The 24,514-nt window shown below is 41.4% G+C and overlaps 1 protein-coding gene across 6 annotated transcripts in view; it reads left to right on the top strand.

The window, feature by feature from the left end:
• Positions 1-1,244: 1,244 nt before the first annotated feature.
• GLI3 (GLI family zinc finger 3) overlaps positions 1,245-24,514 on the top strand; it is a 206,749-nt gene continuing 183,479 nt past the window's right edge. For 3 of the 6 annotated variants that reach the window (XM_030943798.1, XM_030943800.1, XM_030943794.1), the window contains exons 1-2: positions 1,245-1,445; positions 15,856-16,018. In XM_030943798.1, coding sequence (XP_030799658.1) covers positions 15,895-16,018 — 124 coding nt within the window. In that variant the 5' untranslated portion in view covers positions 1,245-1,445; positions 15,856-15,894. Of the gene's footprint in view, positions 1,446-1,490; positions 2,044-2,660; positions 2,899-15,855; positions 16,019-24,514 lie in introns of those variants that run through there. The other 3 variants (XM_030943795.1, XM_030943796.1, XM_030943797.1) reach the window with 3 other exon arrangements.

Genomic DNA, 24,514 nt, shown 5'->3' with positions numbered 1-24,514 from the left:
GTACCTTGCTAAATCGCATGTATGAGTAACAAATTTTTACTTGGCTGTGTGTTGTGAGCCAGGTTATGAACAAAAGTGCATATGAAGCATCTGACATTGTGAGGGCAACAATTTAAATATATATATATATATATATATATATATATATATATATATATACACATACATACACATACTTTTCCCGAGAGCCAGTCCCACCTTGTGACTTAATGGAAAATGATTGTGTTAATGTTCATTTACAGTTTCTCAGACTTTTTTAATATCAGGGAAGCAATCTGCAGAACTTTAAAAAGGCAAGGTGTCTTGTCAGGGCACATCATTTCCCGAAGGATGGAGATATTGGAACCAATGGCACCCTAGTTCCTGCTATTTCTGAACTGCAGCATGCTGGTGTCGGGAACCCGCTCGCAAGGAGCCCGGGGGAAGAACGGAGATGAGGGCCAAGGAGGGAGGCAGCGGAGAACCCTGTTTCGTAGGATGAAGGCCAGAGGAGCCTGACAGGGTACTGGGGAGGCTGGCAGGTGGGCTGGGAAAGGAGGAGCAGACGCAGGCATCACCACTACTCTTCCCCTCGCCCAAGCACTTGTATTTTCTCCCCAAAAGAGCTATTTTCGGTGTCACATGGCTTAGGTGAAACTTTCCTTGAAGTCCTTCAGTCAAATCAGCCTGCGGCGCCAAAGCAAACGCGAGCCCAGAGCCGCAGCATACAGAGAAAACCCAGGCGAAGCGCACGTTTTCCCCCTCAAAACCCTGAATTTTTGGCGGGCGGGAGAAGGGGGTGTCCGAGGCATCGGTGCGCGGGAAACAGGGCTGCAGATGCCGGCTGAGCTGAAGGATGGAGCGGGAGAGGAGGGAGAGGGAGGAAGCGCGACCCGAGGCGGAGGGGCCGCTCCGGGGGGGGGCCGCCGTCGCCCCGCGCTGCCTCCTGGCTGTGGGCGGGGTGTCACCGCCCTTGGGCCGCCGCCGGGGCGGGCCGGGCCGGGCCGGGGGGATGGCGGGGGAGGAGGAGGAGGAGGAAGGGGGGAGCGGGGGTGTCATGCCGAGAGCTCGCGTCGCAGCCCGGCAGGCCGCGGCCCGACCCGCACCCCGGGGCGCAGCCCTCCGCCGCTCCCCCAGGCAAGCGGCCCTGCTCCCCGCCGGGCCCGGGGCACCCGCGCCTCGGCAGCAGCCAGCCGCGTCCCGAACGGGCGGAGGGAAGGGGGGAACGAGAGCGGAGCCCTCTCCGCCGCTCAGAGGAGGGGGAGGGAATGGGGAAAGTTTAGTGGAGGGTGTTTGAATCGGGAGTTATCCCTAAAGAGCCTTTCCCCTGATCTGATCCAGAGGGCAGCGCTGGGAGGAGGGGGCGGCGGCGACGAGCAGCCCTGCAACATCTGTAAAACTTGAAGGAGGCGGCGGAGAGGAGCGCGCGAGACGGAGAAAAGCGAGAGGGACAACTTTTCCGACACGTGAGTACCTCGGCGCGATGGGTTTGTTCCCCTCCTTCGGTGGCTGCGCCGAGCCAAAACAATGCGGGGCGGTGGCGGGGCTGGAGGGGACGGGCGGCACGGGACGGGACGGGACGGAGGGGTTCCCCCTTCCCTACAAAAACTGTTTGGTAGCAGGCAGTGGATTTGGGGATACTTTTTTTTTTTTTCTTTTGCTCCCTCTCTTCTTTTCTTCTTTTTCTCCTCCCCCCCGTTCTTTTTGTTGAACCAAATCAGAAATGTCAGTCAGTGCGAGTGAGTCAGAAGGGATCAGATTACAAGATCACTGAAACTGATGTCGGACCCGCGCGCACACACCCCCACACGGAGGCAGAGGCGCGGGCTGCTCCCCGCGGGAGGCGGGCAGGGATAAAACAACCACCACCAACACCCGCCGGCCCTCCTCTGCCGTCCCCGTCCCGCCTGTGTCCCGTCCCGTCCCCCTGCCCGCAGGGATGCCCGCCGGCCGCGGCGGGGGCCGGCCCCATAGCCGCGGCGGCGGGGGAGCGGCGCGGGGACGAGCCGGCGGCCCCGGCCCTCGCCCATGGGCAGCGCGGGGGCTCGGCGGCAGCGGCGGCAGGTACGTACCCACTTGGGCGAGAAGTTCTTTGTTCCCCGGCTCTACTCCGGGCCACTTTCTTGGCGTCTCCTAGCGCTCCGGTCCCGCTCCCGGCCCCCTTCCCGCTTCCCTAACTTGGAGGCGGGGGTCAGGGGGGACCGAGGTGTCTAACCCCCAAAATGGCTGTCACGGAGCGCGGGAACCGAGGGCGCGGGGTGCGGGGCGAGGCGGGGGCAGTCCCCGCTCCGGGCCGGGCTCGGCCGGGCACGTCCCGCGGCAGAGCTGCCGATGTGCGGGCGACAGCTGCTGCTTTATTTCCACCCCCTTCTTTCTCTTCGCCCCTACTCCCCGAGCGACTCCCGGGGGTTTTCACGCCCGTGCGGCAGGAGGCCGGCACAAACTTCGCAGGGGGAAAGGCGAGAGGAGCGGGGGAGAATCCGCTGTCACATCTGGAGGGGCGCCCGGGGGTCGTCGTTCGCTGCCGGCTGCTCCCGGCGAGGAAGGGGACGGTCGGGTGCCGGGAGGGGGGCGCGGGGTTGCCGGCCGTGTCTGCTCTGAGCAGAGCGGCGCTGGGCCCGCTCCGCGCCGCCGCTGGCACGGCGTCAGGCGGGGGAGCGGGGCGGCGGGACGGGCCCGGGCGGGAGGAGCGGGGCGGCTGCCCCGCGGGAGCTCCTCGGAGCCGCCCCGGGCCGGCACCGCGGCCCGGCCGTGCACCGCCCAACTTTGGCGGGTGGGAGCAGAGCGTGCCCGCCGCGGTTCCGATTGTCCCGTGAAGCCGGTGGGGTGTTGGCACAATTCCCGCGCCTTCGGACGGGCCCGCCGGCTCGCAGCTGCTAGCGCCCGCTCCCCAACCCGCGCACCACGTGAAGAGAAAAGGTAAAAGGAAACACACGCCCCTCGCTCCCCATCTTACTCCCCAGTTTTGTTTTTAACCCTCTGGTGCGTCGTTTTTATCCGGTCCTGCGGGTACGGTGTCCATGGCCTTCTGCCAGTTAGTATGTGGATATATTTATGTAAAACATTTTCTCCCAGCTCCTTGCCAGCTGTTCCGCATTTTCCAGCTGCCACTTCAGTTTGAAATGATGGACTGTACGGATCTCAAAGAGCCTTTTAGTCAGAGGTACGGATAGCTGTCTGATACACAGTGTCACGTTTTAGAGGCTACTTCACTAAGGGAGCATTAAGTAGCAACCCACGGCAAAATGCTCCTATTCGTCGCGCCCCTGCTACTTCCCGCTTCATTTCCAAGCCTCAATAAACATGATTTTTTAAGCTTCAGTGTGCAGACTTCGTTTCTTTTGTGTGCGTGCTGCAGAAAAACTTGGAAGCTAAATTTTCCAGAGGCCTCGAGACATGTGGCTGATTAAACCAACAAACATTTTTAGGAGGGCACGATTGCCTCTCTGTCTCTCTGTGCTATAGGTATCTGTTTTGAAATTGTTTAAGTCACTGGAATAGTGAGAAATCACTATGTTTCGCTGTGTTCCAAAATTGTTTTTGGTGTGGTGTTCAACGAGATTATGGATTGCAATGTGCCAGAACTGGCCTTAAGTAGTTTGAATATTTGTGCAATTGCATTGTAATTTGGGAAGGTGCCTCACTGATTGATTCCTATAATTATTTCATTTAGGTCCTTTATTAAAAATTGATAATGATCTGACAGTTTCTTAATTATATATGTCATGATTATTTTGAAGGAAGACAAATGCAGTGTTTTAAAAGTATTGTAACCTTAAAATGTAAAAATTTCCATCTTCACAGCACTGTATTTCAGTCATGGAAATATATATTAAAAGTAATGGTGAATGAGTTTAGCAATGTAAACTGTAGGCAGCCTCTTGAGAGTTTGTTTATATAAAGAAGGTTTGGGTATAACTAGCTAGTATGTAAATACTTTCAGTTTTGTGTATAGCCCAATTCTAAAAGCATAAATAATAGTAACTATGAGAGAAGGCTATTTTGAGGACAGGGAATTATTTCTTTAACAGCAGAATTATTTAATTTGAACGAGTAGGAAGAATGAGTAAGAAAAGGACTCTCTCAGTGTATGTGCATTCTTTTAAGCAGCAGTGGAAGCAAAACTGTGGCTTAAGGTGCCAAAATGAATGCACTCTTGCATTCTGGTAGCAGCATATGGTTTTCAGCAGGACATGATGTTTTCCAAAGCTTTTCTGTAGAAGTACTGCAAAACAAAGACATCACCTGCATTTTCCTGCATAAGTGGAATAACATTTTTTGGCTTGAGAAGGTGTGCAGTGGCCAAGAAAGAGTTATTACTGCTATACGTAATCATCAGTTGTGAAAGATTGTTCATTTTTAAACACAAAAACAGTTTGTAACTAAGAAATTAAAGTATCAATGGCTATAAATTATTTTTTTTCTGAATAGTGTTGGAAAAACCAAAATACTCAAGTTTGGAGACGTCATTATAATTTGTTCATCTTGCAGATTACTCGAATTTTTAACAAGATTAATGTATGCACTGATATTGACCCATGAAAGTTTCAGTTACACTTCCTGCCTCGTTTTGGGGAAAGCTATTCAATTACCTGCACTCCTGTAGTGTGTTTGAATTCTAGTCTGCATAGAGTAATGAATGGCATATTTTTTTGTTGCAGAGTGTTAGGGAAAAGTTAGTCATCTTTGCCTGATAAATGAGGAATTTGAGGGCTATTAAAGCAGGGTTTATTTCAAGTTATGGAAGGACACATTTAAATGATCAGTGTTGCATGTGTTCCACTATATGGAGACAGAAATGTACAAAGAAAAAGCAAACTTTAAGGAAAAGTGAATCAACGAGTCATGAAATCCTCAGGAAAACCTTAGTAATGGAATGTTAATGCTTTTAGACTATAGTAGATTACCTTAAAAGTCAGGCTTTTCTTCTTTATGCAGTTGTTGTAAATCCCTAGCTAAAAAATACTTTGAAGAAAGCTTTAGTTTTTCTGGCACTCATATTCTGTAGTAATTCTGGTTGCTTTGGAATATTCAAGGTATTTTCTGCCAGCTTGCAGTTAGGCAATTAAAATGCTAAAATGGCTACAGAGGAAGCTTTTTATTCAACAAAAGTAATAATGATTTCAAGTTGTCTTTTAACCACAGGTTTTATAGATATCCTCCCTTTAGACTCTGTCATTTTTATAAGGGAATTGATTTGTTATACTTTAAAATCAAATAAAATGAGACAGAATAAACAAAAATAGGCCATGGGTGCTGCTGCAAACTTTTCAAGTTCTTTCAGTGCATTTTTCATCTTTACTTTTATTTGATAGATCTGTGAAATAGAGCTGTAGACTGGCAGACTTTAAATGAAATTTCACACTTTGATGATTTTTTTTTAAACTTTGATATATTGACAGCAAAAGGAGCTGCAAAGCTTTTATATAACTTGAGCAGTAACGCCAAGCAGCAGTCAAACGTCTCTATGCATTTGTGTTTAACTGCAGAAGAAAAACATGTCCATGGGCAGTAGAGGGTTCTTATCAACTCCCTAATCCCAGATCCCAGCAAACCTTGAGGGCATGCCTCAGATCTTGCTGAAATCATTGTAGACTCTCACAGTTTGCAGATTAAATATGCTATGTGTTCCTGGCTCCAACAACAGTTTTATGAGCTCACTAAGCTTCCTGTTTTAAGATCCTTTTCTGAAGTTTTTAGGAGCTGCTAAGGGCGATGCAGTCTATGGCAAGTGGTACTTGTTAATTTAGGGACACTTTAAGTATTTCATTCTGTCTGTAAAAAGAGCCAAAATTGCTATTTTCAAATTAGAAGTCGAGTTGCACCAAAAAAAAGGAACTCCTTTAAAGAGGGATTCTGTTGTTTTAATGTGTTTGTCAGTACACAAGGTGACAAAGTTTATAAGAGGCTTGATTTGGTTTATGGGGCTCTTTAAAATGAGACTTTTTCAGTTGTAATTCTAAGCACAATGCAGCTTTTATTACATAATTTCTGAGCCTCTTTTAACCAATTGTGCTCATAGCAGCTCATTAAACATACCTTTGAAGTTCTTGTTCTCCTTTACGTCTCAAAGAAGGGAAAATATATTCTGCCAAGAATGAATTTCAGTGAATCAGGTGGTTAACCCTGGGATTTGTTGACCCTTCTGAATGTATGGCTTCCCCCTCACATTCAGAGTCTGGTCTTTTCTAGGTGCCAAATAGTTAACTCTTATATTTTATTCACTGTAATCATGTTTATGAATCCGGTGTAATAGTTTTAATTAAAAAGGAAAATACTTATTGTCCAACAACGTGTCATATTACTCCCGAGAGAACTTGAGCCAATTTTGTGCTTAAAGGTTATTCAGTGAATGATATTTTGAAAGCCCATTTGTCAAGGTACGGCACGGTTTCTGTTAGTTTTCAACCCCCAAATTCATTGTCCGCATGGCCCAGTCATTAGTCAGCAGTGTATTAGTGCTGCCTTCAGGCAATGCTGCCCAGCACTTCTTCACACCATTATAGCTCTAAAAGTGTACTCTGCCGACTGCTAGAATTACTGCTCTGATTTCCGCTTGGCTGGGTTTGAGGTAAGTCCCTTCCCTACCTTCCAGCTCACTCTAATCCCTGCTTTCTTTTAAGGCTGCTTTCTTCAGAGATTTAGGGGAAAACTTTCTTAAAGATTGTGCTGGCATCATACTGTGGTTTTGTTGTGGTATACTCTGTACATGTAAATTGTACCTGCCTTACCTTGAAAGTGTATTAAATTGGCTGCTGATCTGAAGAGTTGGTTTCTCTCTCTTTAGGAACAAAATAAGAAACAAGACAATACACTGATGTTAAAAACTCCTGCAAGGTTATTTAGATTACAACAAGGGACAAAGAAGTTGGGATAGAATGTGTTTGTTTCTAAATAGTTGCTGGATGTCAGAACTGATAATATCAGAATCCACTACAAGGAGATCTGATTGAATAATTTTCTTAGCTGAAGTTGCCACTCAAATGTCAAGTTATTTTTTATACTGATCATTAAGATGATTAGGCCTTATTTTTTTTTTTTAATTTTTATTGATGCTCAGAACGTTGCTGTATTTTTTTGGTATCTGATATTTAGTTCAGGATAAAGTACCCAAAAGACCTTTTGGTGATTTAGAGCTGAACTTTCCCCAGTAGTGTTTGCTGCTTTGTATGAGACTCTGTTTTCTTTGCATACAAATCTGTTAATGTCAAGAAAATCAACTGCATGTAAGGAATACATCATCCAGCTGCCCAGAGAATGAAGCCTTCATTAGATAAGATGTATGAATACCTGAAACTGAAGAGTCAGAAACACAGATCAAGTTAGTGTCAGTTCAGTACGCTGTTCTGAACCGTGTACATTAAAATGAAATCCTAGCACTACCGATTCTTTACTGTCAGGATGGAGTTTGGTGGTGTTTTGCTTGACTCTTCAATTTACTATTTCTAGGAAAATAATACAGCTATATGTGATTACACTGTTTTAACAAGAATAGTGGATTGTGAAGTGGATTGTGCATTTGTAATACAGCAGTTCAGAGTGGTGCCGTTGTGTTTTGTCAAGTTACAAAAACATGAAGGAATCATGGTGCAGTTTTCCTGCTGTTATGAGACAGGTGTAAAACCTAAAATAAACTTTAAAAGCTGAAGATAAAGTTTTATAAAGTACATTTCACACTTGAAGGTCTTCCTGGATATATGGAGATTTCCTCACTCATTTATATGTTAAAACATCTGTGTTGGGTTAGAACATGAAATTCTGGATGAAGGCATCCCTTAACCTGAGAGTGTGCTGAGGACATAAACAGGATTCCAGGAATGGGACTGTGATCAAAACATGGCACTTTCAAAAAACATTCTACTTGATTCCTTTGATCTTGGTTTAAAATGCTAATTGTAAAATATGGAATACAGTCTTTTCTTCTTTCATTTGCATATCATAAGTTGGGAACAGAAGGCACATCTTTGCAATAGATGTACATTAAATACATTCTTCCATGAGCTCAGTTCCTGTATAGATTGACATTGATATATAGATCTAGTTTTGTTTCTAAGGAATCTTTCATCTGTTGAAATTGATGAGATAAAACAAAAAGTGTGAAGAAAGTGGTCATTTCACTGGTATGTTGAGCTCCAGTACTTGAAATTAGAGTATTTCTGCATTTTTCTGTCAAAGTTATAGTGACTACTTACTTGACTGTGGTGCAAAGCACATCCGTTACAGATGTTTGTAATTTTCTTTACCAAGCTAAGAAGGCAAAGAAAAAAACAGCCTGTATTGTCACCATGATTATCCTAGGAACAGCATCAACAGAGAAAGTCATAGAGTTATGTTTTCCATACAACAACTCTTGCTGTTGTCTCCCTCCTTGTTCTCTAAGAATACTCCTGGCCTTTCAGATCTTGAGCATATGAATGAACCAAAATCCAGGTTGCATAAAACAAATGTGTTTCCAAAGGAAGTCACTGCACTGTTACTTAAGTTTGTTTTGGATTTAGTGCTGCTGAATTCCTGAAGAAAGACGGGCAAAAAGAGAGTGTGGGCTTGGTAGGGAAGTTTGAAGTGTCGCCCCTCATTGTAACCTATTGCTACAAGCAGTACAGTCCACAGGAGATTTTTTTTCCTTCCCCTTGTGCTAATTCTTTCACAGCTAATCTTACTTTGACATAATTATTAGAGTTTTTCCTGCAGCAGAATTTGAAGCACAAGAACAAGTAGGATTGCAAAACAAGCAATAACACAGTGTATTCTGAATTTCTGAGGTATATTAGGTAGTTTAATTGGAAAGAGTTCTGATTCTCCAGGGTAAGTGCATTACTAGTTTTAGGCACACTCCACTTCCCAAATATATTGAAATATTTTGAGACTTGAAAGATATGTAGCACTTTCTATTTTTTAAGAAATAAACTTTATTCTTTCCATTGTATTTAGAGAGTTTGTAAGAGAATCAAAAAAGGAATAAAGGAAACCCAAGACCATGTGATTAAAATAACAAATGCTTAAATGCAGAGTTAATGACCTGATTTGTTTTGTTTTTGTTGTGGGGTTTGTTAATTTGTTTCTCTTAAAGTTTAGTTCCTTATTGTAAAGACTCTCAGACAGTGAATTGATTATAACATTTTACCTCAGAGGATATATCGTATCTGAATTGTAAAACCTCTAAGTCTGGGCTCTGTCTCCCTCAGCTTTGGGTTGCATGTTCCCGAACAGCAGCTTCTGTGAGAGATAGACTAGTTGGAGATGGACAGTTTGACCTGAATTCTTCAGTTGTTATCCAAGTTAAGTTCTGTTTGCTGAGTGTGAAAATGAATCATCTCTTTCCTGGCAGAAATCTGCTTTTTTTAGATACAGTTTAATCTGTTGAAGTAATAGTTTTAATTGGGGTTATACTTATCAGCTTTTTAAATCCGAAAAACAAAAGTCGATGTAATCTACTTGTAAGGCTGTGTGGTTGATGTGTGTTTAAAACAACTGAGGTGGTGCCTCAGTAGAAAGTGCCATTTATTGATACTATTGTACGTGTATGTTTAAAATAATTTCAGAACTTTTAGGTAGCTGAGTTTATCTGTAGCTGAAATACATAAGCAAATATATAATACCCCTGGAGTCGAGAGACTCTTACAATCAATCAGAAGTTCAGTGTACACCATAGAATATTTTCTCACTTAGGATCTTAATCACAAGAATGCTAATAGCACTGGTTTGCCTAGCTGATTGCCTTTGTGTTTGTGATTCTCCGCTATTGTTGCCACAAGCTATTTAACCTATCAGGAGCAGATCAGATCGTCATTAACCAGGCTTTAGGTCTAGTTGTTTTTCATTCTTTATGGGGGGAAAGAAATCAAAGGGAAGGAACAAGGAAAAGACAGCAGATAGTAATGAATTTGGAAAGATTGTATTAATAAATGTAGTATCTCTTAACTTGGGGTATTTTTCATTCTGTCAAACAATTTTTTTTTTTTTCTTTCTTTCTTTCTTTCTTTCTTTCTTTCTTTCTTTCTTTCTTTCTTTCTTTCTTTCTTTCTTTCTTTCTTTTCTTTCTTTCTTTCTTTCTTTCTTTCTTTCTTTCTTTCTTTCTTTCTTTCTTTCTTTCTTTCTTTCTTTCTTTCTTTCTTTCTTTCTTTCTTTCTTTCTTTCTTTCGCTAGATCATGCACGTAACTGAAATGGAGATAGGTATTGTGAAATAGAAGATACCTTGCCCTCCCCCCCCCCAACTGATTGTTTGTTGTGGTTTTATAATGTGGATATAAGACTCTTTGTGGTGTTTATATTAGTCTTACTGTGAGTAGTTGTCTCAACAGGGAGGAACCTAAATAAAGTTTACCCTGGAGTAGTTAATGAAGGTTGCAGAATTCTGGTTTAGCTTACAAGGAATTAGGAAAGGATAAAACTATTCTAAAAATATACAGGTTAGTTAGTTTCTATAGCTATTACGAAAGTGGTGAGAGATAGCAAGAGGTTAATGTTACATTTGGGAGATATTTCTTAAAATGTCTGAGCACTTGAACATTTTTCATCAGGTTCTGTCAGTGGTAACTTTGTCAGTGCAGCTTTGCCAGCAGGTTTGATAGAAAGCAATACTGAAATCTAGGTGGGTTTTGGAAGTTAAATGTACCTGAATCAAGCCTGTATAAATCAGTGCGAAATAGCTCCCATATAACAGCTAAAGATTGTCTCATATAAATTTTGCATTTGAATGTAGCTGAACAAGATGCATTTTTTTATCCTTAAATAATCCCAAGGAACGGTGCAACCCTTGTTGATAAAATTGATAAAGGGTCCTTTATGGTTGAGAGAGACTGTAATTTCCTGATTGTTCTTCATGCCTCCCCTTGTGTTTTTCACTTTCATACAGTTGTGCTGTTCAAGATGTATTGTATCCCCAAAGACTGCTTCCAGTAGTGTGGATCAAAGTAGTACCTATGAACACCCTAACTACCCAGAGTCATTTCTGAAAAATTAAACATGCTATGTCTGCTTGCACGCTGATTGGGGCACTCTGGTTGCTGATAGCAATCAGTATGAACTTCCCTACTGCTGATGTAATGATGATGAATGCTGTGACACTGCTATTTCAGACAGCTCTTCTCAGCGGATGCAAACCACTTGTTAATGAATTGAATACAACTATAGCAGCATCAAGTAAAACAGGGAAAGGTTTTACTTGTTTCTTTTTTATTTTTTTAATTCAACATGTTAAAAGATACTCCTCAAAAAATTGAAATAAAGCAAAGAAAGGCAGAAGGTTTAAGTTCGCAAGAAACATAAACCAGTCTTAACATGCAAATTGAGAATTTTAAATGCTTACACTTCAGCACTTTGACCAAAGCAAGCAATCTTGTTGAAGTCAGTGAGCCTATTACTAGCAATAAATATCTGCATGGTCTGGTCTTTAAAATTAATGTATGCAGTATAAATAAAATGATTTGAAAAGTAGTTCAGAGAAGAGAAGTGATACAGAATGAAGATTTCTTGGAAAATTGAAATGTCTGTTCAGAAAGGATCAAGTTTCTTGTTCTTCCGAGCACAGGGCTGCTCCACTGGTTTTGGTTAGTTTGGACTGTGAGTAAATGAACAAAGAGATATGAGTTTTTTCCTCCTCATTATATTAATATGATCATTTTTACTACTATAAGGCACAGTTTTATAACCAACATACATAAGGATCAGAAATTACATAATATTAAGTTACTTGAAAGATTTTTTTTGTTCTAAATAAGTTTCCAACATATTGTGATTTATTTACACTCCTTTTAAAAGAGACAGTTTTCCTCATTTAACTAGTTCATTCCAGTAGCGTGTTCCTAAAATTCTTCCAATATAATACACAATTGGGGAAGGTTTGCATTTATATTTTAAAAAGAGGAGACACACCTGCAGGCAGGTTACTGTTTTGAGAGGGATAAGGTTTAAAATGGGGATCTGGAATTAATTGCGGAGTGGGTTCAGGCTTCAGGGAAATTACAAAAGGTTCAAGCATGGCTGAATGGGAAAAAGCCACGAATGTTTGCTTTTGGGAAGGAATGTTTATCCCTCTATTTACCTATGGAAGTTCAGGCTTTTGCCCATATACTGTTATAGCATTTTCTTGCCTTTCATATGCACATGGAAATGCGGGATAGCCAGTGAAACTCGCTTTCAGCTTTTTGAAAGTGGGACTCCTTGCTGCGAATAGATACAGATTGTCTCAGGCCTGGAGGCAGGAACAGGAAAGTCACTGACCCACACGCTGGAGAGAGACACACATACGCCCTAATATAAACCACTTTGTGTTTTAATGTGGAGATGATGTCAGGCTGTCTGATTTTTAGAATGCTTTTTGAAAGGGGTTAACAAACTGTGGAAAGAAATCTTTACATAACCTTAGACTTTTTTTTTCGTGAACTGCAGCTCCCATATTTTGGAACAGTTTCTCAGAAAAAATAAAAATTAGCCAAATTTAAGGAGAATGATTCTAGAAGATGTGTGTCTGGCTTGTATTTTCATCTTAGTCTTAAGGAAGTCTTCAGGAAAAAAAAAAAAGATTTTTGGGGCACCACATTGATCTCCTGATGTCTGCTTCCCTGAGGGGTATACTTGGCAAAACATAACAAGCCACATCCCTCTAATTATTAGTCCTGCCATCTCTTCTGGCCTTCCGTGCCTTCCCAACCATGCGCACCACCATTGATGGTGGATAGGCAGGAATTCTTGCAGGTGTCTGTGCCATGTGTGTGTGTGTGTGTGTGCGCGCGCATGTGTGTGTGTGTGCAGGTTGGGAGCAGAGGAAGGAAGGCACAGGGGGAAAGGCCTGCAGCCCTGGGGCCACTGGCTCGTGGTGCAGGGTGAGTAAGAAAGTTTACTCTTGTGCTGTTCCCTCTTTCATTCTGACATGAATAAAAGCAGCCTTCTGAATGTAAACTGAGTAGACATGAACCAGAATAGATGAACCAAGAGCAGATGTTTATATTAGTTCTTGGCCAGTTCTGCAATTTTCTGTCCAAAAATTTAAGTGCTGCTTTAGGCCTCTGTTCTGTACTGCAGTCCACACCAGGTAGCATAAAACAGAGAAGTGATAGAGACTGATGAAGAATGTGGAATTCTGTCTGCTATTCTTTTTTCCAGTAAAGATGACCCCAAAGCGCCAGAAACATCTCATTGGCAGGCTGTTGGGGAAAGAAATAAGGTAGCCAAGAGAATGGATGATGTCAGTCTGACCAGCCACATTTTGCTATTGAATTGCAGATTCCCCAAAGATGCTTTTTATGAGATTAAGGACATGGTAACTCCTTAAAGTACCTGCATTACCTTCTTTTCTGAGAAGTGGTAGGATCAGTTTGTAATGGAGGTACTGCCATGATGGAGAGGGGAAGGAGGTGGAGATAAGTGAAAGCTCCTTGCACATACCTGCATAGATATCTGTGTGGCACGAGGCAGTGGAACCACTTTAGATACCTGTCATAATTTTTGTGATCTCTTCCCAAATGTTTCGTGCCACTCTACAGGCCTTGTGGAGGCAGAGTATGTGGCTTCTTCCTTTCTAGTTGAATAGGGAGTGTAATTGCTTCCTTTCATGATTTTAAGTCAAAATCAACATGCTTGTGAACCAACGACCAAACAAAAAGGGGGATGAGTTCTGCAGCTTTATCTTGCAAGTTTTCAAAGTCATACTCTTTGGTGTAAATGAAGATGCTGCCTCAATAGCAGTCTTGGCCCTTAGAAGGCAATGGAAGAAAAATAACCACAACTGAAGATGTATAGCATTTTAGTTCCTTCAGAGATGCATAGAAAATAATTAATTTGAGAGAATGTTAAATAACTCAAAGGTGGTTAGCCAGAAGATAGGAGGGTACATTGAGGGACTCACTCATGCAGTAGTTGGAAGCTGTGTAGAGGCAGGTTTTGGTGTTCATGTGGCCAGGGCTGTATAGAGAAAACAAACATCTTTCTCTCAGTGTGGAGTGAGCAACTAGGCAGCAGTGTCACCCTTCTCCCTCTCTACTAATGCAAGAGACTGAAAAGCTAGATATTTGAGCTAAATTTCTAAACTGGGGATGCCCTTGCATGAGGTGTACAAAGGGAAGGAGGAAGAAGTCATATGAAAATTTGGAAAGCTGCTGTTTACAAAGCTCACGTGAGATCTTTCTTCAAGGTGCCTTGTGCATTGCTGGGTAGAAGTCAGGGCTGTTAAAAGTTGAGTATTGTTAGATATCTCCTACTCTCTGCTTGAAGACACCTGACATTCCCCTTAGTGTTTTGGTAGGAAGTTGTTTCACAGATCACAATAATATTTATAGCACTTTCACAGATAGATCTTGAGAGTAGTCTTACAAGTCGTCTTCTGTGGCAGGCAGAGTTTTGTTATTCCTGTTTTTAGCAAGCAGGAAACTGAAGGGAAGAAAAATGCCTTGTGAAAGTTTAGACAGTAGGTCAGTGACAGAGAGTCTCTAGTATCTAGCACAGTTTCTTGGCTGTGCTGCCTGGCTAAATAATGATTCATTTAGTGATTGGGCTCTACTTTGATCCCTACTGTATAACAATGAGGCTTTGGAGTGTTTTATTGTACTATTAAAAAGAACTCCTACTAGGAAGGTGGGAAGGGGAATGTTTATTAGACAGCTGTGTTTGTGATGAATTGCCTTTTTTTTGGTTTGGTGTTGTTTCTTCTTTTTTTTTTTTTTTTTTGACTGTCAGAATTTGGGAAACAGGTTGCTAATATAATTACACTTCATTATACTTTGTGGCTTTTTGAAGCCTTTTGAAAATTTTATTTAAATGGTGTCCTAGAAGAGTGTGACTTCCTTCCATTTTAGACCCATTTGACTACCAAGCAGTGTTGCCCAGAGCAGAAAACTAATTATTATTTTTGTTGTTGCATAGATTAATATTCAAACTACAAAAGTACCAAGTTATTTGGTTCTGAGCATGATGTGCGCTGAATATTGATGATTTGCATAAAGCTAACTTGGACAGACAGGTGTGCATCAAGTTAAGCTGCAGACTGGTTCCTAATGTTTGCATCCTTCACAGCCTAAGATCCCTGCAGTCTTGGGGCCTGGTGTGCCTGCAGTGCTGCACAAGCAGCGATATCCTTTTGCAAGTTTTTGGGCTTCTCGTATTTCCATCAGGAATGTAAAATATCTGAGAAGAGGGAGAAATTATTTGTGGGATATTAAATTAATGTATCACTGGAGATGACACTGAGAACATCCAGGAAAGGCAAAATAACCAGATACACACCTCTACAGAGCTTTCTATTTCCAGCGTTTTCATGCAAAAGAAAGTGATCTAATTATCTGCCACCAGCAATAATGTTTGTCTTTCCCTGTGGTTTTCGGGGTGTTTCGCCAATACAATTTTGTTTGAGTTAGATTTCTGAACAAACAAAGTGAGAGATGTTTACATGAGTAACAAGGTGTAGAGATAGACAGGATAATTCCTGAGGCAGTGTGTTCCAACACCCTGAATGTTGAAATTTAAATATTTGGCTTCTAGAGTCAACATGAAGGTCTGTCTTGATTTTCTGGATTTTTTTTTTCCTTTTTTGCCTTGTTCCAAAGTGCTCTGGGTAGAAGAGAAAAATACTGTCCTTTTTTTCCCTTTGGATCCATTAAAGCCTCACAAAATTGAAAAAAGTGGACCTGCCTATGCTGTTTGAACAGCATAGTGGTTTGGGATGCTGATTCTCTTTAAAGGCAAACATGCCTAAGTTTTGGTGTTAGTATTTCTTTAAATTCCTTAGGAATTCATGCATGCAAACATGATTTGATGAGCTTACAGAACTGTGAACTGCTAATTCAGTTGTGCTCCAGGCTCTTCTTCAGGTGACAGGGGTGAGAAGACTTTGGCTAAGCTTTCAAACAGTCTTTAGAGTTTATGACTCTTGTTTCATTCAGGTATTAGTGCAAGGAGAGCTGAAGTAATGAGAAGTCATCATGGAGGCGCAGTCCCATAGCTCTGCCACAACTGAGAAGAAAAAAGTGGAGAATTCCATCGTGAAATGCTCCAGTCGAACAGATGTCAGTGAGAAAGCTGTTGCCTCCAGCACAACTTCCAATGGTGAGTAACAGCAGGGATTTACTAGCAGCCAAAGCTACAGTAATTTTATGTTCTCTGCATTCCTTGTGAATTGAGCATTTGCACCTGGATCAGTGTTTGTTCTACAGAAAGGCTAAAGAAAACGAACGGAGGAGGGGTGGTGGTGTGGAAAGTGGTAGGATACAATAAGGCCTGTTTTGGCATCAGGCATAGTCTCTTTCTTCCAGATGTTCTAATTTGAGATGTAAATGTGCTAAGTTATTTATTATAGGAAGTTCCTGGTTTTGGCGTTTTGGAAATTGTCTTGATTAGCCTGGCAGGGCCTGCAAGTGCTTTGCATGTGGCCATTGAAATCTCTTACACTAGTTAGGTAATTAGTTATTACTATAGAGACAGAAGTAGGTCTGTCAAAATTATTGGCAAAGGGTTTTGTTTTTTTCTTTTCTTTTACAAATAAACTTCCTTCTCAGAAAGGGCTGTCCCACCCTGTCCCACCCAACCAAAGTCCCTTAATGCCCAGAACAAGACATCAAGCTAAGTGTGTATCCTCTGGTGGATTAATTTCAAAGTTGTGAATGTACAGCTTGTGGATTTGCAAAACTGGAGTAGTTTGCTTAATTCTCCCCAGAGAGTATATCTCAGTTGACAATTTTACATATTCCCTGCCTCTCAGAAGAGTGTGAGCTAACCCAGCCATAGACCTTTTCATTGTTTGGTGTAAGAGGGCTGAGCATATTGTTTCCTACTAATGCAAAACTCCTGTTGCCTTAGAAAAGAAAATTGCATGAAATGGTGTGGGCAGACCTGTGGATTTGGATAGTTGTAGTGTAACTGCTATTTTTTTACAAATTGGTCTAGTTATGGTGAGAAGTAGAAAATGCCTTTCTGTATATTTTGTGGTCCTGGTGTATTTCTGGCAAAACATTTCCAGTTCCCACTTTCTGTTTCCATCATGCTCACTTATCTGGGCTTGTGGTCCTCCAGGTCAGGTTCTCACTTTTATATCTTGAATAGAGGGTTTTTGCTTTCTCAAAGAAACAGGTTATGTCCCACTAGACTACAGGAGAAAATACATGAATCCTACAGCCATACTAGAGAGGAATGTCCATGGGTTATTAAAAATTAGATGGCACATGTCCCAGTATCCTCCTGTGTGACTGGACTTCAGATTCAAAGCAGACTCAACACCTGCTGACCTACTAGATGGAGTTGATCCCCATGAGAGTATAAAAACCCTTGAGTCACAATGGGAAAGGTTGCATCAGTTTTCTAAGGCATATGAAATTAGATCCTCAGCTGGTGTAAGTCAGCACAGATCCGTTGCTGTCAATAGAATTACAGTGGTTCACGTGAGCTGAAGAGGCCCCCATTGTATTTTTTTTAATCGATAATAGGATTTTCCACATTGCCCCAATTTTCAAGCAGATGCACAGTTAAACACATATGCATATTCTTTGATGTGTCAGGGGTTTGTACTCAAACATTCATCTCTGACTGTTTGGGCTAGCTTGAATGTTATTGGTAAACATGTAGATTTAGAGGGCTAAAATGAAAGCCTTCAAGATGTTTTTGCCTAATTCTGACACTGATCTACCGTGTTGTCAAGTAATTTTCTTTCTTTAATGGTAGTTTTGGTTCTTAACTACATGCTTCACCTATGGGGAGTGTTACTGCAAAGCAGGGTCATCAAACTCCCAAGAGCTGGAAAGACTTCAAGTCTAATGAATGGCTGTGTCACTGAATTATCTCCTACTAATGAATGGAAGGAGATGCCAATGGATGCCAACACATCCTGGGGCCCAAGACTTCCTTTTCTTAAGTCAATCACAGTTAACTTTGTTTATGGTGGGTAAGTGTTGGCATTGTTAGTCTTTGTATTTAAGAAAGTCATTAGGATCTCCAGGGTTTGGGTTTCTAATCTACCTTCATGCATAACAGAGAAACAAGGCTTTCTAGAGATGCAGAGCTGGCCTTCAAAGGGATAAAAAATTCGATTCCTTCTTTAATATGAAAAATTTCCTCTTAGTCTAGAGACTTGCGGAGCATGTACCAAAACAAACACTATTACAAAAACTTTAGGGACTTAAATGTAAGTTTTACTCTTGCAGTGTTTTAAAAGTTTTGCTTCTTGCAGATGTGATTGTCATGATAATGAATTTTGGTTACAGGGACAATTTGCATGAAAGCTGGAGCTTGCATCGCATTTGCATCTTTTATTCTTTAATGCTGGAATGAGTATTACTACAGGAACATCATCAGTTGCTATAAGACACCACTCCTACAAAACATGCAGCTTTTATCGATTCAGTGCCTCTTTTTTTTTTTGCAAAGGGCTGTGGTAATGTTAAATGTTGTGATTTGCATTTGAATGTTCTGTTAAACAAGGTAAGGTACCCTTAAAAATAACAAAAGGACAGAATGATCCCTGCTATTCTTCTCAGAAGACTGATGTCATTGCAGAGCAACATCTGCCTATCATACCAATGTCACCTCATAGTCATGTCTAATTTCAGTGCTTCTATACTTCTGGACAACTCATGAATTAACAAAGTTTGCAGGGTAAAGTTTTATTGATATCTGTCTGAGGAGTGAGGTACAGACAAGTATTTTCTCAGTATCTCTCTGTCTTCTGAAGGTCTCAGAACTTGGATCATAAACAGATGGACAGCTGCTAGTTATAGCTTTTATGCAAAATATACAGTCACGAAGAAACAAAGAAAATGCCATTATTTCAGCAACTCCCAGAAATAAGTGACACACCCAGGAGCAGGATCTATGTTAATATGGCTAGTGAGTGTGGAAAACTTTTAAATCACATGTTGTGCAGACTCTGTGTTGAAGAGTCTGGTGTAAATCTAGATGCAAGGGAAAGAAAGTGGGAAAGGTGAGCTGGAAGGGGAGCTCATTGTTCAGTGTTGACCTGAACAATGCAGTAGAAGTTCTGAGGGCCAGACTAAGGGTGTCCTTTGGATGGTACCAGCTGCTCTGTAGTCTCAAGCACTGAGCAGGCATGGGCCACAGTTTACAAGTTTACCACTTCTGCTGAGTTCCTGTCAATACTTAATGCCATAAAGATTTCTGCTGCACTCACCTGACTACAAGCTCTGTATTGCCAAGATGCTTGCAATGTGTTAGATACGGACCTGCCAGCATTTCCATTATAAACCCCTAAATTTCAGGATTTTTAACTAAGCCATTAAAATTTGCTCCAGGACAATACATGTACTGGAGCAAATTGAAACTTCTTTTAAAATACATGTGATGAAAAATTAAAAAAAAAATTCATAATTTGTAATGACTACTATGTAAAAGGAAATGTAATAAGAAAAATCTTAGGTGCACATTAATTCTGAGTGGAACCACTCTTACATGTTTTAAATTCACTTTTGCAAGCTTTTGGTTTTTTTTCTTCTTTGTGTTTCATTTTGTGTGTCTCAAACAAACTGTGTGCAGCTTACTAGCATTGCTCCTTTTCATCCTTTGTTTGACTGCTATATTTACTGCTAGACTAATATCCATGGGGACAAAAACTGCTAAAGAAAACTGCTAATGGAGATGTTAATTCACAAAAGGCTGTATGAATGAAAAAGTTTGTGCTAGCACATAAAGTAAGCTTAGTTTTGTGTTTGATGGGATTTGATAACCTCAGGCTGATGTGCTTTGGCAAGGTAATAACAACAAATAAATCATGTTTATGTCATGGCTGTGCCACTCATTACACTGGAGTAGAGGCCAGTGCCCTGGACCACCTGGCTAACGGGGCTGTGTTGTTGGGTCTTGTCTTATATGCACATTTGTGCCACTTCTCTGGAAACAAAGCACTCTGTTCCTTACCATGTCAGAGCGTGGATTTAGGTTGTTCTGAAGGTTGCTGCATGCACACTCGGGTTTCTATCAAGTTATGCAAAGAATGGCTTTCTTAAGGGTGGTATCCATTGATAAACTCATTGCCATTAGTTCTGTGCTCCCATTGGAGAGCCTTTGTCTGGTGTTGCAGTTCACAAAACCTGCCTTGCTAGACCCTGGTGGATCATGCAGTACCTCCTGTAATTTCAAGTAATTCCAGGGTTAGAAAGAAATCATCAGGTGAATGCTGGAAATGTTGCAGGAGTCTGCCCAGTGCCTTGTCTTGCTGCATTGTGATGAATGCCCATGTGAAGGCTTGTTCTCATCTGCTCCTCCTCCATGCTGCTCTCGGCCCCTGTGCCTCACAGCCTGACGGACGAGCTGTCTGAGACCACAGCATGCCAAGTCCATATGTCAGGCTGAGTGCTGCAGTGCTGGAGCAGAAAACTGCTTGCTGCCATGCCCTGCCTGTGCAGCTGTGCTGCTTGCACTGGTGCAGTGCCCTCCTGATGCCCCCGCACCGGGAGTTGCCAGCCTTCCCAAGCATTGCAGTAAAGTCATGAACTCCAGTCTGATGAACTTAAGCAAATGACTTGCTTTAGCCACGGGACTAGTTCTGTTTGCCCTAAGAATGTGGGTATTTGCATGCTTACAATTAGGCAGTGGCTTCAGTGCAGGCTGGCTGCTTTGACTCTTCGTTCTGTTTTGCAGGTGAATTGGATTTACTCTTAGGGTGCTTCCTTAAAGGCATTGCTTAAAAAACCCATACTAACTTCACATAGCCCTCAGCTCAATGCCGCTTGTTTTTTTCACTTAATATGTACCATAGATATAATTAACTTTTTTTGCCTTAATTTCAGAAAAGTAGAGGGAATTTCTGTAAGGACTGAACTGATAGTTGTACAAGGCAAGACTGCACTTCACAGCATTGCTTGGAGAACATTAGGAAATTGTGATGTTATATTCAATCCTGATTTATTTACTGTTTGGCTTGTGAATTTTGTTGGTCACTTGAATAATTTTCTCTTTTGGACATTTAGGCTCAAAACTGATGTTTTTAATATTTCATTAAAACAATGCAGTTATTGTATAGGAGCTCTTTCAGTGTCTGACAACCAAGCACTTATTTTCAGTTTGATATGTTTTGTCTAGTTTTTGACCCATGAGCTTGTTCCAGTGTAATCTGATACTTCTTATTAACCTATTACTCTGCCTTAAAAAAAAGTTAATTATAAACATATGTAGGTTGGGGACTTGACTACCTTTATCAGAATCAGATAGCTATTGAGAACATACTTTAAAGTGATAGAAAGCAGAAATTATTATCTTAATGATGATGTAACTTAAAACCAAGCTTGATAGATGAATAAATGAGAGGAAGTTCATGTGTCCACTTTGATTCTTTCAGAAGAAGAGCCAGCTTCATCTAGGTCTCTTTTTTTTCCTTCTTCCTAGTACTTTCAGGGTTGTTTGAAGGAAGTATTCAGCAGTCTGCAACCCCATAAGAATCACATTTCCTGTTTAAACTTTCAGTTGGTTGCTTGTCCTGCTGCTTGCTTTCAAGCCTCACCATAAAATAGGTGTTAATCATAATACCCATTCTTGGCCCCCTTGTTGGACTCATGTGCTCAGGGTCCTGTTGAGAGGTCAGGGTTCAAAAGAGGTTGTTAGGTATCAAGAAACATTGCCTGTACTATTTTAGTGACTTGTAAATTGAGCCCTGAATTGATTATATGAGACCTGATTCTACAAAGTCATCAGGAGATGCCATCCTCTTCCCCTGAAATCAAAGGGGATGGAGGGGCCCTCTTCACTTCCATTTTCAGGTCAAGGAGGAAGCAACATCCTGTAGTTTTAGATGCTGGAAATGTTAACTTCTGTGTTCATATTTTTCTGACAAATTTCTTTTTCAGCAAGACAAATACTGCAAGTAATCCCTATCTACAAGTGGTGTAGAGCAGCATGAAAGTTAAGGGTAGACTGGCCACATGTGGTAGCCCAGAAAAATAAGGGCAAAGACCTAAACTTGTAAGATTTTTTATACTATTCTGTTCTAATATTTGCAGCCAGGTTGTAAGAGGATAAACTTAAAAGAAGGTACTTTTCCTAGGGGAGAATAGGCTACCCTGATGCTTGGAAGTATTGGAAATGAAAGTGTTGGAGGTTGTAATTAAATGGGGACTGCATGTCTTGGTGTATTGTAATCTGGTGTGAGTAGCTGATTAAATACACATTCTTTTGGAGTAATGTACCCATGGTCCTTTATGCTTGCTAATAAAATTTCAGTCATCAAGTTATGGCTTATTGTAGACTGTAATAACTCATTCTGCCTGGTACTATTTTCTAGTGTTGTTCCTCAGTGAGCCAGCTGTACACGTACCCCACTCTAAACCCAGTGATCTGCAAGTGCAATACAGTATTGCTTCATTAATTCTGCTGAGATTTCCCTCGTTTTTTCCCCCCCTTCTCTCCCCTCCCTGCAGTGGTTAATAGCATAAGGGATATTAAATGTCAATCCTCCTGTATCCCTTTGCAAGTTCCAGAAAGAGATGATTGAGTGGCTTATCCCTGCAATCACTGTAATCAGTAAGTAATGACTTAACATCCTGCTGGATAACATGAGGTGGAATCAGGAGAAAACATTAGTTAGCAGCAGAAGCTTGCCACCTGTTCAAGGTGGAGGTTAAATTTAGGAAATTTTACACTGGGGAGTTTTTTTCCTGAAAAACAACAACAAAAAAAGACTCAACCCTAAAACACCCAAGAAGCCATATGAAAATTGTACCTGGGTTTTGACACAGAAGTAATAATCATAAAAAGGGTTTAAACTGTGTTTCTGCAGTATGGTGGTGGTACCATGCTCTGTATCTTGTGCTGTGCAGGAGTCTAGTGTCAGTCAGAATTCAAAAAATTCAGCCATTACAGCCCACAGTACTGGTGAGGAGGAAGCAAACATGAGGTTTGATTTTTAGAGAAAAAAAGGCTGCTGGCAGCTGAAACGTCAGTGATTCTGTTAGCCTTCCAAAAAAGGCTAACTCGCTGCCATCAAGTGCTAATCTCAGGGGAAGATACCCTAAAAGTAAAGACCTTGCACTTCTGTGCCAGCCTGTGTCATCAAAGTGGGGAGGCTGTGTGGCAACAGCACTGCTGCTCCAAGTGATGGCATCTTCCTCCCAGCTGCTGGAAATGGGTGTCAACACAAATGGGTGCCAGGCTGCTTGGAAGGATTGAAAGAGGCACTTTAAGGCAAAAAACTTCTGGATCCTGGGTCCCAAAAAAGAGAAGTGAAGGAGCTATGCAGAGCAGATGATCTTCTACGGTAAATAAAAAAGAATTTTCAGAAATCCTTCTAATTGTCTTAAAGCTAGGCGACCCTTCTGGCAGGCACTGTATTTGGCTTTATGATCTGAATGGTGTAAATTAAGGCAGTTGAAGTGATTAAATTACTTAACAGGTTTTCAAATGGCATTCATCTTTTCTAGTTGTTTTCTATTTCATATCTGTCTTCAGTTAAAAGGAAATAATCAGGAATCAGTGTTGCATTTGATTATATCCCTGCTCTGTATGTTTCTATTTACTTCCCCCATTTCTTTTTTTTCTTCTTTTGTAGAAGAATCAAAACTTCGGCTTCTGCTTACATAGAAATTATTACTAAATACATATGCCAATAAGTGGAGAAATGAGCTAAGGAAGGGTAGAGTCTGTGATTATGTAAAGAAGGTGCCATATTAAAATTACATTTTCTGTATTCTTTCCAAGCCATATCTCGTTATTTTGGGGTGAGAGTGGAAGGGGAGGGAGATGCATTCTTTTGACATCCCAAGTAAAAGGGACTGAGATGGATTTTTAGTGCTGTGTTATTATCTTATTTCCCATTAAAAGTGTTTGCCTTTGATGTATACTGCAAATGGTCACAATTTAATTTGCAGATTCTATTTTTGCTCATAAGGCTGGGAAGTCAGAAAAAAGATTTGCTTGTAAATGTGATCTGGACCTACTGATGAATGCATATTTCAAGTTTGCAGAGGCACTTTGAAAAAGAAGCATACAGGAAATACTGGGTTTTCTGCAGATCATTTGAAAATTTGCTTATAAGACGTTAAGTGTCAGGTTATCAAAAAGCAGGTCCTCATCTTGTGCCTTCAGTCAACTGGAGTCTTGCTATACAGGAGCACATTCTTTGCACATGCCAGCCACTTAAAATATGCTGTTTTCCATTCATTTAGTGCGACTTTTCATGCATGTTCCACATGCAGCCAAGTGGAAACTCAAGTCCCACAAATGCAATAGCTTGAAAATGCACACAGATGTCCCAAACTAAGGGGATTTTTTTTGTTCTGTTAAATAGAACAGGTTTATACTGATGCAGTTTTTCCTAAGATGGGATGATAAATTGCTGAAACTGAAGTTAGTATTGTAGACCATGCGTTCTCTCTGTGCCCCTGTCCTGTGCTTGCTTTTCTCATCTTTTCCAATGTAGGGGTTCATACATAACAACAAAGGGTTTTATGTGTGGAAAAGTTCCTTCTGGGCCTGACCAGCAGTGTTTTCCCCTCCTCCTGGTCTCACACTTTTCTGTCCTTCTTTCTCTCCTTTTTCTTCTCTCTCTTTTCTTTTCTTTCCTTTTCTTTTTTTCCCCCCCTTTCTTTTAGTTTTCAGAAAGTTGAGTTC

Source organism: Camarhynchus parvulus, chromosome 2, assembly GCF_901933205.1.
Source record: "Camarhynchus parvulus chromosome 2, STF_HiC, whole genome shotgun sequence".
In the NCBI taxonomy this organism is placed as follows: Eukaryota; Metazoa; Chordata; class Aves; order Passeriformes; family Thraupidae; genus Camarhynchus; species Camarhynchus parvulus.
The sequence above is the reverse complement of the archived record's forward strand: the minus strand, read 5'-3'. Positions and strand labels throughout refer to the sequence as shown.